Raw genomic sequence first — 14,040 nt, 5'->3', positions numbered from 1 at the left:
ATTGTAATCACCTGACATTCACTGCACATTGTATCATTTATATTAGCCTTGTATTTTAGGTAGCAGCACTAATTACACTTCTCTCTCTCTCTCTCTATCTATCTATATCTATCTATATCTCTATATATATATCTATATCTATATATATCTATATATATCTATATATATCTATATATATATATATATATATATATATGTATGTATGTGTCACACAAGGTATGGATGTGTATACTTGTGTGTATGTGCAGCGTGTATTGCATGTTTTTATGTATTTGTGTTGATATGTGTGTGCATGTTTGTGTATATGTGTGTGTACTGTATAGAACATACCAGCTGTGTCGGTAGTTAGGGACCCGACGACGCTGCGCTATTACCATGGTCTCCGGCCCCAGCGCTCAGGATGCAGAAACATCCAGGGAATAATGTTAGTCTGAGATGTGATTCCAGCATTGACGTTGCTGTATGTATATGTGTGTGTGTGTGTGTGTGTGTGTGTGTGTGTGTATATATGTGTGTATATATATAATATAACACATATACATGTGTGTTTATACTATATAATATATTCTATGTTTTGTTTCTGGTTAGTAGATGTAATGGGCAGTATATAATCCTCCGTGCCTATAGAATCCATCATTCCCTGTGTTCAGTAAAGCGTATCCTGCAGCTACACAACAGCTGCCTGAGAGACACTGTGTGCCTCATACCTCCGTATTGTTACTAAGTCCCGGTGAACATTCCGTCTGTGTCCGCTGTGTGACTGGTGCACTGTATATAACCCATTACATCAAGATTGGCTGCAGTCACATACTAGCAAATCATATTTATTAATGCAAAACAATATGATGTGATCAGCAAAAAGACTTAGTTTCTTTCCCTCCCCCCATCTGCCCCATCCCCTCCCCCCATCTGCCCCCGTCCCCCAGCTGCACATTAGGGTATCCATAAAGTGATGTCACAGTTTCCCAGGGTGCCGACGGGCTGCCACCTCCTGAGTATCGGCACTGCCCACAAACTGGCCGCCCGGCTTGTGCGTCGGTGACTATTGATTGCACCTGAGGGGCTCACAGCGGTTGTTGTCTCTGCAGCTGTCCCCTGGGAAGGAGCTCCCTCACTATGTGTATGACCGGAGACTGCTGCGTGGCCTGTGGACTCCTTGACGCCTGGCCCCTATAGCGAAGGATGAACGGAGTAAGGAAGAAGAGGACTCGCAGTGGTGGGGGTGACATTGATGATGACCTCTGCTGCTGCGAATACATAAACCGGAAGGGGGAGACGAGTCACCTGGCAGCCTGCCTGTGTGACTGTGAGGACGTGGACGAGGCCTGTGACAGGTGAGTGGGCACTCATGTTACCAGCTTGTTGGCAAGAGGTCCCGGAAGCTCCATCTGGCGCATTACAGGCGCCGTACTGCGACCTTGTGTTATAGCCAGTCTTGTTTTCTTTCTCCAGATGGATCACCTGTAAAACGCTGCAGCCAGAGGTCTTGGCGAGGGTCATCGAGACGGCTTCAGACCGCTGCCGCATGCCGTGGTTTCGGGGTGCCAGGAAGCTGGACATCACCATTTTACCTCCGCTGATCCTGCTGCCCGCCTCTCTCCACGTCGCTGCCTTCCACGTGCTCCTGACCGTGGTTACGCTCAGCTCCCTGCCGCTGCTGGTGATCTGGTATTACAGGCTGACGCACAGGCGCAAGGGAAAGACCCTCCTCTTCCTCAGCCTCGCCCTCTTCTCCCTGGGGTACATGTACCATAACTTTGTACGGGAGGTCTTTCTGAAAGGTCACATAGGATGGGGGCATTTGACCACTGTCACGTGTGGTCTTCTGCTGACTCTTCTGTGTTTGGTGAAGGCCAAGAAGGATCCCGGCTACCTCAACAAAAGCACAGATAACCCCAGGGTGATGTTGAGGGGGACATATAATGCTTGGACGAATCAGGACAAGGAGTCTCCTGGGGTCCAGGGGGAGAAGGGTCACCTGCTCGCCGAGAAAAACTGGTGCACCGCGTGCCATCTGGTGAGACCTCCACGGAGCGGCCACTGCAGGATCTGCGGGAGCTGCGTCCAGCGGCTGGACCATCACTGTGTGTGGTAAGTGGCGGCAGGAGGGTGTAGCCCTGCCAGGGCGGAGAGAGGCCCGTTGGCACCTCCGCCTATGGGACACGCATTGTTACTGCCATAATGAGGTTAATTGTTACATTGGGTTTTGTAGGATTAACAATTGCATCGGATCTCAGAACCACAAGTTCTTCATCCTGCTGCTGCTGGTTTTCCTATTCACATCCATATACGGGATAATACTGACACTTAGAGCAATCTGCCGGGGCCAAAATCTCCTCAGTGCCTTATTCTACTGCCAAGGAGTCTACGCCAACTACAGGTAACGCTGTGTAGAGCTGCAAGGTGGAGGGTCACAGGTTAGGGCAATGGTAAGGGGGAGCCGTGCTGATTGGCTACAGTGGGTGAATCGTTCTACGCTTTTGCTGAGTGGGTAAGAGCTCCAGGTGCACCGCATTGATGCTTAGAGACTCGCTTTTGTTCACATGTCGACCTTACGTCTTAAATGTTCTATATTTAGCTGTAGAGTAGACGCTGAGCTAATGCTGAAACCATGTATTAGAATTGTAGTCCTAATGCTCACCTGTCCAATTGCTCAGCACATCGTTTGCCTTCACCTGCGTGTGGTACTGCGCCATCGTCACGGCCGGGATGGGCTATATCCTGCTCCTACAGCTGCTGAACATCAGCTACAACGTCACAGAGCGCGAGGCTCGCATCGCTCTGCGGGAGAAGACCGGCCGACGGAGCCTCGGTGGCCTGGCTGTGGACACAGGGACCTTTAACAGGGGGCTGCTCCAGAACTGGCTTCACTTCCTGTCCCTGGACAGTCCGAGTGCGGAACACAACCTCTCGGACCTGGTGTGAAGGCCCCTCCTGACCTCCTCGGTGCCTTATCTCTCGGCTAGGTGCACCTTACCTCCTGGGAGCGCTACACATTCATACTTCTATAAATTGTGTTTTTATTTGCAGACATCACAGAAACATTTCACTGGAGCAATGAATAGAAGTGTTCCACCTTCCAGTCATTTCTGCATCTTGGGCATTCCCTTAAATTGCATCCAGTGCCCACATTCTATTACCCCATCCCCCCTCGTCATTAGTAATTCAGTAACCTCCCTTCCACCCCAGTACAGCAGCCTGTAATGAATGTGTATGATGCAGAGTGTAGGTAAGAGATGATGATTAGGATAACACTGCCATATCTACTGTAATTGTATCATTCTAATATAATAAAAGGGATTTATAATAAAAGGGCTTTTATACCAAACATTCCTTAATCTACTCACCCATAGGGTCTCCTCTTCCCCTCCACCCCTGAACCCCACTGTTGGCAGAAGCCAGGCACCAATTCTCGCCACCTCCCACTGCGCTGAAGCCTCAGTCCCGCCAGTCCTCATCAGTGCGCCCATCCTGCAGGCGCGGTCACTGATCCACATTTAAGGGTATCCATGCTTGAGCACAGGTGCCGTAATCCTCAGTCAATTTAATTTAACAATCTGTGCTTAACCGTGGATAGCCTTAAAACCTGCACTGTTAGGGTGCCTTGAGGACGGAGTTTGGGAACCACTGCCTTATTTGGATAATTAGAGAAGACATCTTGTAATATTCACAAATATATAGTAAGTTACCACACCTTAACACAGTGAGATGCCTGAGCTTCTATTTATGTTTCATGTTCAGTATGTACGAGCGCCTGTTCTCTGTTCTCTTCCGTCTGACGGGGACTGGCTGCCACATCCACCAGCATCTCTGTACTTCTGCTGAAGAGCCTGATGACAATAGTGATTGGGCCACAGAAGATATGGAGAGGGAGGAGATAGTATGTCATTGGACTGACTGATGTGTCATATATGGGTTAATATACTGTAAAACTGTGTACTGGAAGTCACTCAGGAGAGCGCTGACAAATTAAGAAGGGACAGAGGAATGTGCTGCACTTTATTGTAATTATGGATTCTATATAAAACTTGCCTCTATTTCAGTAACTATTCTTATGTACAAAGTGATCTCCTGTGCTTGATATATAGGGGCAGATTTATTACGCCTGGTGAAGTGATAAAGTGGAAGGTGATAAAGTACCAGCCAATCAGCTCCTACCTGACATTTTTCAAACCCAGCCTGTGACACAGCAGTTAGGAGCTGATTGGCTGGTACTTTATCACCTTCTACTTTATCACTTCACCAGGCTTAATAAATCTGCCCCATAGTTACCTAGTTAGTAACTATGTACTAAGTAGGTAAAAATTGAGGATGAGTTTAAATCTGCTGAGTTCTGGCACCAATACACACTGAGTTATAAATTAATTTTCTCTATCGTCCTAGTGGATGCTGGGGTTCCTGAAAGGACCATGGGGGATAGCGGCTCCGCAGGAGACAGGGCACAAAAAGTAAAGCTTTTCCGATCAGGTGGTGTGCACTGGCTCCTCCCCCTATGACCCTCCTCCAGACTCCAGTTAGATTTTTGTGCCCGGCCGAGAAGGGTGCAATCTAGGTGGCTCTCCTAAAGAGCTGCTTAGAGAAAGTTTAGCTAGGTTTTTTATGTTACAGTGATTCCTGCTGGCAACAGGATCACTGCAGCGAGGGACTGAGGGGAGAAGGAGTCAACTCACCTGCGTGCAGGATGGATTGGCTTCTTGGCTACTGGACATCAAGCTCCAGAGGGACGATCACAGGTACAGCCTGGATGGTCACCGGAGCCGCGCCGCCGGCCCCCTTGCAGATGCTGAAGACAGAAGAGGTCCAGAATCGGCGGCTGAAGACTCCTGCAGTCTTCTAAAGGTAGCGCACAGCACTGCAGCTGTGCGCCATTTTCCTCTCAGCACACTTCACACGGCAGTCACTGAGGGTGCAGGGCGCTGGGAGGGGGGCGCCCTGGGAGGCAAAATGAGTACCTATAAAGGCTAAAAATACCTCACATATAGCCCTAGAGGCTATATGGAGATATTTAACCCCTGCCTGATTTCTCAAAATAGCGGGAGACGAGCCCGCCGGAAAAGGGGCGGGGCCTATCTCCTCAGCACACGGCGCCATTTCCTCTCACAGCTCCGCTGGTCAGGACGGCTCCCAGGTCTCTCCCCTGCACTGCACTACAGAAACAGGGTAAAACAGAGAGGGGGGGCAAATTTATGGCGATATTTTTATATAACAAAGCAGCTATAGGGGAGCACTTATTATAAGGCTATCCCTGATATATATATAGCGCTTTTGGTGTGTGCTGGCAAACTCTCCCTCTGTCTCCCCAAAGGGCTAGTGGGTCCTGTCTTCATTAGGAGCATTCCCTGTGTGTCTGCTGTGTGTCGGTACGTGTGTGTCGACATGTATGAGGACGATATTGGTGTGGAGGCGGAGCAATTGCCAAATATGGGGATGTCACCTCCTAGGGGGTCGACACCAGAATGGATGCCTTTATTTATGGAACTACGGGATAGTGTCAACACGCTAAAGCAGTCGTTTGACGACATGAGACGGCCGGACAATCAATTAGTGCCTGTCCAGGCGACTCAAACACCGTCAGGGGCTGTGAAACGCCCTTTGCCTCAGTCGGTCGACACAGACCCAGACACAGGCGATGACTCCAGTGGTGACGGTGACGAATCAACCGTATTTTCCAGTAGGGCCACACGTTATATGATTTTGGCAATGAAGGAGGCGTTACATTTAGCTGATACTACAGGTACCACTAAACAGGGTATTATGTGGGGTATGAAAAAACTACCTATAGTTTTTCCTGAATCAGAAGAACTAAATGACGTGTGTAATGAAGCGTGGGTTGCCCCTGATAAAAAGCTGATAATTTCAAAGAAATTATTGGCATTATACCCTTTCCCGCCAGAGGTTAGGGAGCGCTGGGAAACACCTCCTAGGGTGGACAAGGCGCTAACACGCTTATCTAAACAAGTGGCGTTACCCTCTCCTGAGACGGCCGCACTTAAAGATCCATCAGATAGGAGGATGGAAAATATCCAAAAAAGTATATACACACATGCAGGTGTTATACTACGACCAGCTGTAGCAACTGCCTGGATGGGCAGTGCGGGGGTAGTTTGGTCAGAATCCCTGATTGAAAATATTGATACACTGGACAGGGACAATATTTTACTGTCGTTAGAACAAATAAAGGATGCATTTCTTTATATGCGTGATGCACAGAGGGATATATGCACACTGGCATCACGGGTAAGTGCTATGTCCATTTCGGCCAGAAGAGCTTTATGGACGCGACAGTGGACAGGCGATGCGGATTCAAAACGGCATATGGAAGTTTTGCCGTATAAGGGGGAGGAGTTATTTGGAGTCGGTCTATCAGATTTGGTGGCCACGGCTACAGCCGGGAAATCCACCTTTCTACCTCAAGTCACTCCCCAACAGAAAAAGGCACCGACTTTTCAACCGCAGCCCTTTCGTTCCTTTAAAAATAAGAGAGCAAAGGGCTATTCATATTTGCCACGAGGCAAAGGTCGAGGGAAGAGACAGCAACACGCAGCTCCTTCCCAGGATCAGAAGCCCTCCCCGGCTTCTACAAAAGCCTCAGCATGACGCTGGGGCTTCTCAAGCGGACTCGGGGACGGTGGGCGGTCGTCTCAAAAATTACAGCGCGCAGTGGGCTCACTCGCAAGTAGATCCCTGGATCCTGCAGATAATATCTCAGGGATACAGGTTGGAATTAGAGACAGATCCACCTCGCCGTTTCCTGAGGTCTGCTTTACCAACGTCCCCCTCCGAAAGGGAGACGGTGTTGGAAGCCATTCACAAGCTGTACTCTCAGCAGGTGATAGTCAAGGTACCTCTTCTGCAACAAGGGAAGGGGTATTATTCCACTCTTTTTGTGGTACCGAAGCCGGATGGCTCGGTAAGGCCTATTCTAAATCTGAAGTCCTTGAACCTGTACATAAAGAAGTTCAAGTTCAAAATGGAGTCACTCAGAGCAGTGATAGCGAACCTGGAAGAGGGGGACTTTATGGTATCCTTGGACATCAAGGATGCGTATCTCCACGTTCCAATTTACCCCTCACACCAGGGGTACCTCAGGTTCGTTGTACAAAACTGTCACTATCAGTTTCAGACGCTGCCGTTCGGATTGTCCACGGCACCTCGGATCTTTACAAAGGTAATGGCCGAGATGATGATTCTTCTTCGAAGAAAAGGCGTATTAATTATCCCATACTTGGACGATCTCCTAATAAGGGCGAGGTCCAGAGAACAGCTAGAGATGGGATTAGCACTGTCTCAAGAAGTGCTAAAACAGCACGGGTGGATTCTGAATATTCCAAAATCCCAGTTAATGCCGACAACTCGTCTGCTGTTCCTAGGGATGATTCTGGACACGGTTCAGAAAAAGGTTTTTCTCCCGGAGGAAAAAGCCAAGGAGTTATCCGAGCTTGTCAGGAACCTCCTAAAACCAGGAAAGGTGTCTGTACATCAATGCACAAGAGTCCTGGGAAAAATGGTGGCTTCTTACGAAGCGATTCCATTCGGCAGATTCCACGCAAGAATTTTCCAAAGGGATCTGTTGGACAAATGGTCAGGGTCGCATCTTCAGATGCACCTACGGATAACCCTGTCTCCAAGGACAAGGGTGTCTCTTCTGTGGTGGTTGCAGAGTGCTCATCTATTGGAGGGCCGCAGATTCGGCATACAGGATTGGATCCTGGTGACCACGGACGCCAGCCTGAGAGGCTGGGGAGCAGTCACACAAGGAAGAAACTTCCAGGGAGTATGGACGAGCCTGGAAACGTCTCTTCACATAAACATTCTGGAACTAAGAGCAATATACAATGCTCTAAACCAGGCAGAACCTCTGCTTCAGGGAAAACCGGTATTGATCCAGTCGGACAACATCACGGCAGTCGCCCATGTGAACAGACAGGGCGGCACAAGAAGCAGGAGGGCAATGGCAGAAGCTGCAAGGATTCTTCGCTGGGCAGAGAATCATGTGATAGCACTGTCAGCAGTGTTCATCCCGGGAGTGGACAACTGGGAAGCAGACTTCCTCAGCAGACACGATCTTCACCCGGGAGAGTGGGGACTTCATCCAGAAGTCTTCCACATGCTGGTAACCCGTTGGGAAAGACCAATGGTGGACATGATGGCGTCTCGCCTCAACAAAAAACTGGACAGGTATTGCGCCAGGTCAAGAGATCCGCAGGCAATAGCTGTGGACGCGCTGGTAACGCCTTGGGTGTACCAGTCGGTGTATGTGTTTCCTCCTCTGCCTCTCATACCAAAAGTATTGAGAATTATACGGCAAAGAGGCGTAAGAACGATACTAGTGGTTCCGGATTGGCCAAGGAGGACTTGGTACCCGGAACTTCAAGAGATGATCACGGAAGATCCGTGGCCTCTACCTCTAAGGAGGGACTTGCTTCAGCAGGGTCCCTGTCTGTTTCAAGACTTACCGCGGCTGCGTTTGACGGCATGGCGGTTGAACGCCGGATCCTAAAGGAAAGAGGCATGCCGGAAGAAGTCATTCCTACTTTGATTAAAGCAAGGAAGGAAGTAACCGTGCAACATTATCACCGAATTTGGCGAAAATATGTTGCGTGGTGCGAAGATCGGAGTGCTCCGACGGAGGAATTTCAACTGGGTCGATTCCTACATTTCCTGCAATCAGGATTGTCAATGGGTCTCAAATTGGGATCTATTAAGGTTCAAATTTCGGCCCTGTCGATTTTCTTTCAAAAAGAATTGGCTTCAGTCCCTGAAGTCCAGACCTTTGTTAAGGGAGTGCTGCATATACAGCCTCCTGTGGTGCCTCCAGTGGCACCGTGGGATCTAAATGTGGTTTTGGACTTCCTAAAATCTCATTGGTTTGAACCACTAAAAAAGGTGGATTTGAAATATCTCACATGGAAAGTGACCATGCTTCTAGCCCTGGCTTCTGCCAGGAGAGTGTCAGAATTGGCAGCTTTATCTTACAAAAGCCCATATCTGATTTTCCATTCGGACAGGGCAGAACTGCGGACTCGTCCGCATTTTCTCCCTAAGGTGGTGTCAGCATTTCATCTGAACCAGCCTATTGTAGTGCCTGCGGCTACAAGTGACTTGGAGGACTCCAAGTTACTGGACGTTGTCAGAGCATTAAAAATATATATTGCAAGGACAGCTGGAGTCAGAAAATCTGACTCGTTGTTTATATTGTATGCACCCAACAAGATGGGTGCTCCTGCGTCTAAGCAGACGATTGCTCGTTGGATCTGTAGCACAATCCAACTTGCACATTCTGTGGCAGGCTTGCCACAGCCTAAATCTGTAAAGGCCCACTCCACAAGGAAGGTGGGCTCATCTTGGGCGGCTGCCCGAGGGGTCTCGGCATTACAACTTTGCCGAGCAGCTACGTGGTCAGGGGAGAACACGTTTGTAAAATTTTACAAATTTGATACTCTGGCTAAGGAGGACCTGGAGTTCTCTCATTCGGTGCTGCAGAGTCATCCGCACTCTCCCGCCCGTTTGGGAGCTTTGGTATAATCCCCATGGTCCTTTCAGGAACCCCAGCATCCACTAGGACGATAGAGAAAATAAGATTTTACTTACCGATAAATCTATTTCTCGGAGTCCGTAGTGGATGCTGGGCGCCCATCCCAAGTGCGGATTATCTGCATAAGTTGTACATAGTTATTGTTAACTAATTCGGGTTATTGTTGAAGGAAGCCATCTTTCAGAGGCTCCGCTGTTATCATACTGTTAACTGGGTTTAGATCACAAGTTGTACGGTGTGATTGGTGTGGCTGGTATGAGTCTTACCCGGGATTCAAAATCCTCCCTTATTGTGTACGCTCGTCCGGGCACAGTACCTAACTGGAGTCTGGAGGAGGGTCATAGGGGGAGGAGCCAGTGCACACCACCTGATCGGAAAAGCTTTACTTTTTGTGCCCTGTCTCCTGCGGAGCCGCTATCCCCCATGGTCCTTTCAGGAACCCCAGCATCCACTACGGACTCCGAGAAATAGATTTATCGGTAAGTAAAATCTTATTTTACACACAATGATGTAATATTCTGTTATGTCGGTATTATAGGGAGAGGAAGTGCATGCATGGTGGATGGTAGCGTGTCCCAGCTCACACTCTGTGTCACCAGACATCCCTCTTTCCTCTGCTTGTCCCTCTGAGGATCTGGCCAGTCTCCATAGGCTGCGTTCCCTCATTGTCAGCTGTCGCCCTGTATCCGCAGCCTAAATTATGATAGTGGAGCCGCTTGATATGGTGAGCAGGAGGCCATATGGAGGTGAACAAGGTGTAGGGGTAATAAGGCAGAATGTAGGGTTGTTATGAATGTCACCCAGATTCTGATTTTGTCCCCGCTACACCTATATATGCAATACTGCCCATGTCTCTACAAACCCCCCCCTCCCCATTCCATTCTGTTCTTGCTGGTAACATGTGCAAGCGTGCATATACAAAGCACAACACACTAAGCAACACAATGGATATAGAACACAGTGATGGATGTACAAGGTATGAAACAATTGCTGACATGCAGTGCCGGTCGCTGAACTCATCACTATTGTACCAGCAGGTACACACAGGAAAATGGTGAGTGGTGCAATCCCAGCCCTTCCTCTAGATGGAGCTCATTTGTAAATGCTACTCCACCTGTACCTGAAGAGCTCAAAGCGATGGTGAATCTGTGGGCTGCACAGACGGGTAAAACGCTTCGTCTCCATAGCAAGAGTGTGGTGGTTCAGAACACAAAGCTGGGGCTGAATAGGCCCAACCCGCTTCTCACAGTACAAAGTGCAAGATGCAATGGAAAAAGTACAACCTCACTTTCTGCGCTCCAAATGTCCCATCGATTGAACGGTTTCTCACCAGAGCAATGGTATCATATGAAAAAGAAAATAAAACACAACATAGTGTAATATAGTCTATGAGAAATGGTTCTTTCCACTGTGTGGGGGGGAAGAATAGGTGATGTAGAATTTTCCCAAAAAGATTCAAACGTCCACCTTCTTATGGGATCACCACAAGTGATGTCATGCCAACGAAACAAGGAATTCGTACATGTATGCTTACTTGTATAAGCGAGGTAGAAAACACATAAAGGTTTCTTTATTGTGAGTGCTGTCTTGTTTTTCTTTAACCAATTCAGAAAGGATGAATATCACTCACAAAATACATGAGAAGAATGAAAAAAAGGGAGCCAATTAGGGCAAACAAAAACCCCTTTGGATAAAAATCAGCTGACCATACAAGGGAGTCCACATATCAGTGTTATGTACACTGTTAAATCTTGATAAAGACTCCGCTGAGCGTCGAAGCGCGTTGATACAGTGCCATATTGATGTCCTAACCTGCCATATTCATTGAGGGGAACTTATGACATATTGATACCCGGGTCACATTGTGTCAGCTGATTTCCATCTCCGTTTCCTTTCATGGTATGGCCGGTCGTCTATTTGTATTTTGAATTTTAATAAAGGGGTTTTTGTTTGCCCTAATTGGCTCCCTTTTTTTCAATTCTTCTCATGTATTTTGTGAGTGATATTCATCCTTTCTGAATTAATTGAAGAAAAACAAGACCGCACTCACAATAAAGAAACCTTTATGTGTTTTCTACCTCGCTTATACAAGTAAGCATACATGTACGAATTCCTTGTTTCGTTAGCATGACATCACTTGTGGTGATCCCATAAGAAGGTGGACGTTTGAATCTTTATGGGAAAATTCTACATCACCTATTCTTCCCCCCCCACACAGTGGAAAGAACTATTTCTCACAGACTATATTACACTATGTTGTGTTTTATTTTCTTTTTCATATGATACCATTGCTCTGGTGAGAAACCGTTCAATCGATGGGACATTTGGAGCGCAGAAAGTGAGGTACTTTTTCCATTGCATACTGATGTATAGGTTGGTGACCTATTTTTGTACTACCCATTGCTGCTCCAATTTGCAGCGCCAAAAGAGGAACTGTTTTTCTATTTTCACAAAGTGCAAGATGTCTGTTGACAGTAGCAAGTGTCAATAAACCAGGCTATCTGTAAAACAAAGAGCACACACAATGTTGATATTACAGAAGTACTCTGTTTATTAGGACCACTTGGCTTTATAAAGGTTTTCTAAGTATGCATTATCTTATATTCAGAGCATGTACAAATTATTTCCAATCATGATATGAATGTCACGTAAACACGGTAAACTCAATTTTGTATTATAAGCAGAGGGCAGTATTGTTTAAATGATTAATAAGCGGATAATTATAATTTCTTGTCTTTTCTAAGAATTTAGCAAGTATTAAAAAGTCTTTGTCGTCCATGAGAATGCAGGTGCTAACCTTACAATGAATATATCGCAACATTTGTATAACTGAAACAATGGACATACAGAAACTTTCATGAGAAGTATGTGGGAATCAAAACCAAGCAGCTCTGAGAAAATATCTGAGGATATTATCCTTAAATGCAAATCCACATTTCTAAATGTCAGTGTAATTTGAAAAAATCTTTTATTTAGAATTTTAACTGTCACCGTACAATAGAAGCAGCTGAATCATAAAATAAGTGCTTTATAATGAATACTGCAGGTAACAGAAAGTCCAGTGTGCCTACGGGGAAAATCTTCCCCCATCATCCTTACTCCTCTGAACATCTACATGTAAGTCTGTGACTGTTATTATTACGTTTCACATACGACAACTTGAATAGTATTTGTGGCTGCACCTGCAATGCTGAGATCCAGACAGTGATTTGCATATGATGTTATTACCAGTGGCGGTTGTACATGAATTGTTCAGAACAAACAGAGCTCCCCTCATCGCTTCTGTCAGACTGCGGAGAGGACACAACTCACCCGTTGGTAATATGACCTGGCCACAGAATTCCTTTCTATATATATAATAAGATGTATGTAGGAAGTGGTGAGCTCCGGTTACTGCACAGGATCGGCAGCTGACACGTTCTCCAGTGTAATCGCAGGTCCGATGGCGGGGATACAGTTACCATGATACTGTACTGATACATCTTCCCGCCCTGTGTATTCTGTATGTAATAACAGGCAGGTGTCGGCTATAATGTGTGTGTGTGTATATATATATATATATATATACTGTATAAGCCATATATTACTCTGTACATTTCTGTAGCTATTTGTGACATTAATGAACTATTCTTTGGTGTACAATTCCTCAGACACATATAGTGGTGGCATCCTTATGTAATGGCGGCCTTTATTCTAGCTACACAACAGAGCGAAGGCATGCACCCATATTACACCGGCCCTGACCCTTATCACTGTACCTGTCTCCAGTATGGCAGCCTCCAGGTATGCAGCTAGCTGTATGACTGTGGTAGCACAAACCTGTATTATGCTGTTATTACACCGACCCTGACCCTTATCAATATACCTGCCCCCAGTATGGCAGCCCCTATATGTGCAGCTAGCTGTATGACTGGGAGCAGGATCCGGTGTTATGCTGTTATTACACCGGTGTTATGCGGTTATTACACCGGCCCTGACCCTTATCACTGTACCTGTCTCCAGTATGGCAGCCTCCAGGTATGCAGCTAGCTGTATGACTGTGGTAGCACAAACCTGTATTATGCTGTTATTACACCGACCCTGACCCTTATCAATATACCTGCCCCCAGTATGGCAGCCCCTATATGTGCAGCTAGCTGTATGACTGGGAGCAGGATCCGGTGTTATGCTGTTATTACACCGGTGTTATGCGGTTATTACACCGGCCCTGACCCTTATCACTGTACCTGTCTCCAGTATGGCAGCCTCCACGTGTGCAGCTAGCTGTATGACTGTGGGAGCAGGATACCGTATTATGCTGTTATTACACCGACCCTGACCCTTATCACTGTACCTGTCTCCAGTATGGCAGTCTCCACGTGTGCAGCTAGCTGTATGACTGTGGGAGCAGTATCCTGTGTTATGCTGTTATTACACCGACCCTGACCCTTATCAATGTACCTGCCCCCAGTATGGCAGCCCCTATATGTGCAGCTAGCTGTATGACTGGGAGCAGGATCCGGTGT

The 14,040-nt window shown here is 47.1% G+C and overlaps 1 protein-coding gene across 1 annotated transcript in view; it reads left to right on the top strand.

The window, feature by feature from the left end:
- Nucleotides 1–3,312, top strand: part of ZDHHC23 (zinc finger DHHC-type palmitoyltransferase 23) — a 5,355-nt gene extending 2,043 nt beyond the window's left edge. The window contains exons 2-5 of the mRNA XM_063956792.1: nucleotides 1,089–1,334; nucleotides 1,453–2,091; nucleotides 2,213–2,380; nucleotides 2,658–3,312. Coding sequence (XP_063812862.1) covers nucleotides 1,183–1,334; nucleotides 1,453–2,091; nucleotides 2,213–2,380; nucleotides 2,658–2,925 — 1,227 coding nt within the window. The 5' untranslated portion in view covers nucleotides 1,089–1,182 and the 3' untranslated portion in view covers nucleotides 2,926–3,312. The remainder of the gene's footprint in view (nucleotides 1–1,088; nucleotides 1,335–1,452; nucleotides 2,092–2,212; nucleotides 2,381–2,657) is intronic.
- Nucleotides 3,313–14,040: the final 10,728 nt, after the last annotated feature.

The sequence above is a fragment of the Pseudophryne corroboree genome, chromosome 2 (assembly GCF_028390025.1).
Source record: "Pseudophryne corroboree isolate aPseCor3 chromosome 2, aPseCor3.hap2, whole genome shotgun sequence".
In the NCBI taxonomy this organism is placed as follows: Eukaryota; Metazoa; Chordata; class Amphibia; order Anura; family Myobatrachidae; genus Pseudophryne; species Pseudophryne corroboree.
Note: the sequence above shows the minus strand (reverse complement) of the source record. Positions and strands in the feature narration are given on the sequence as shown.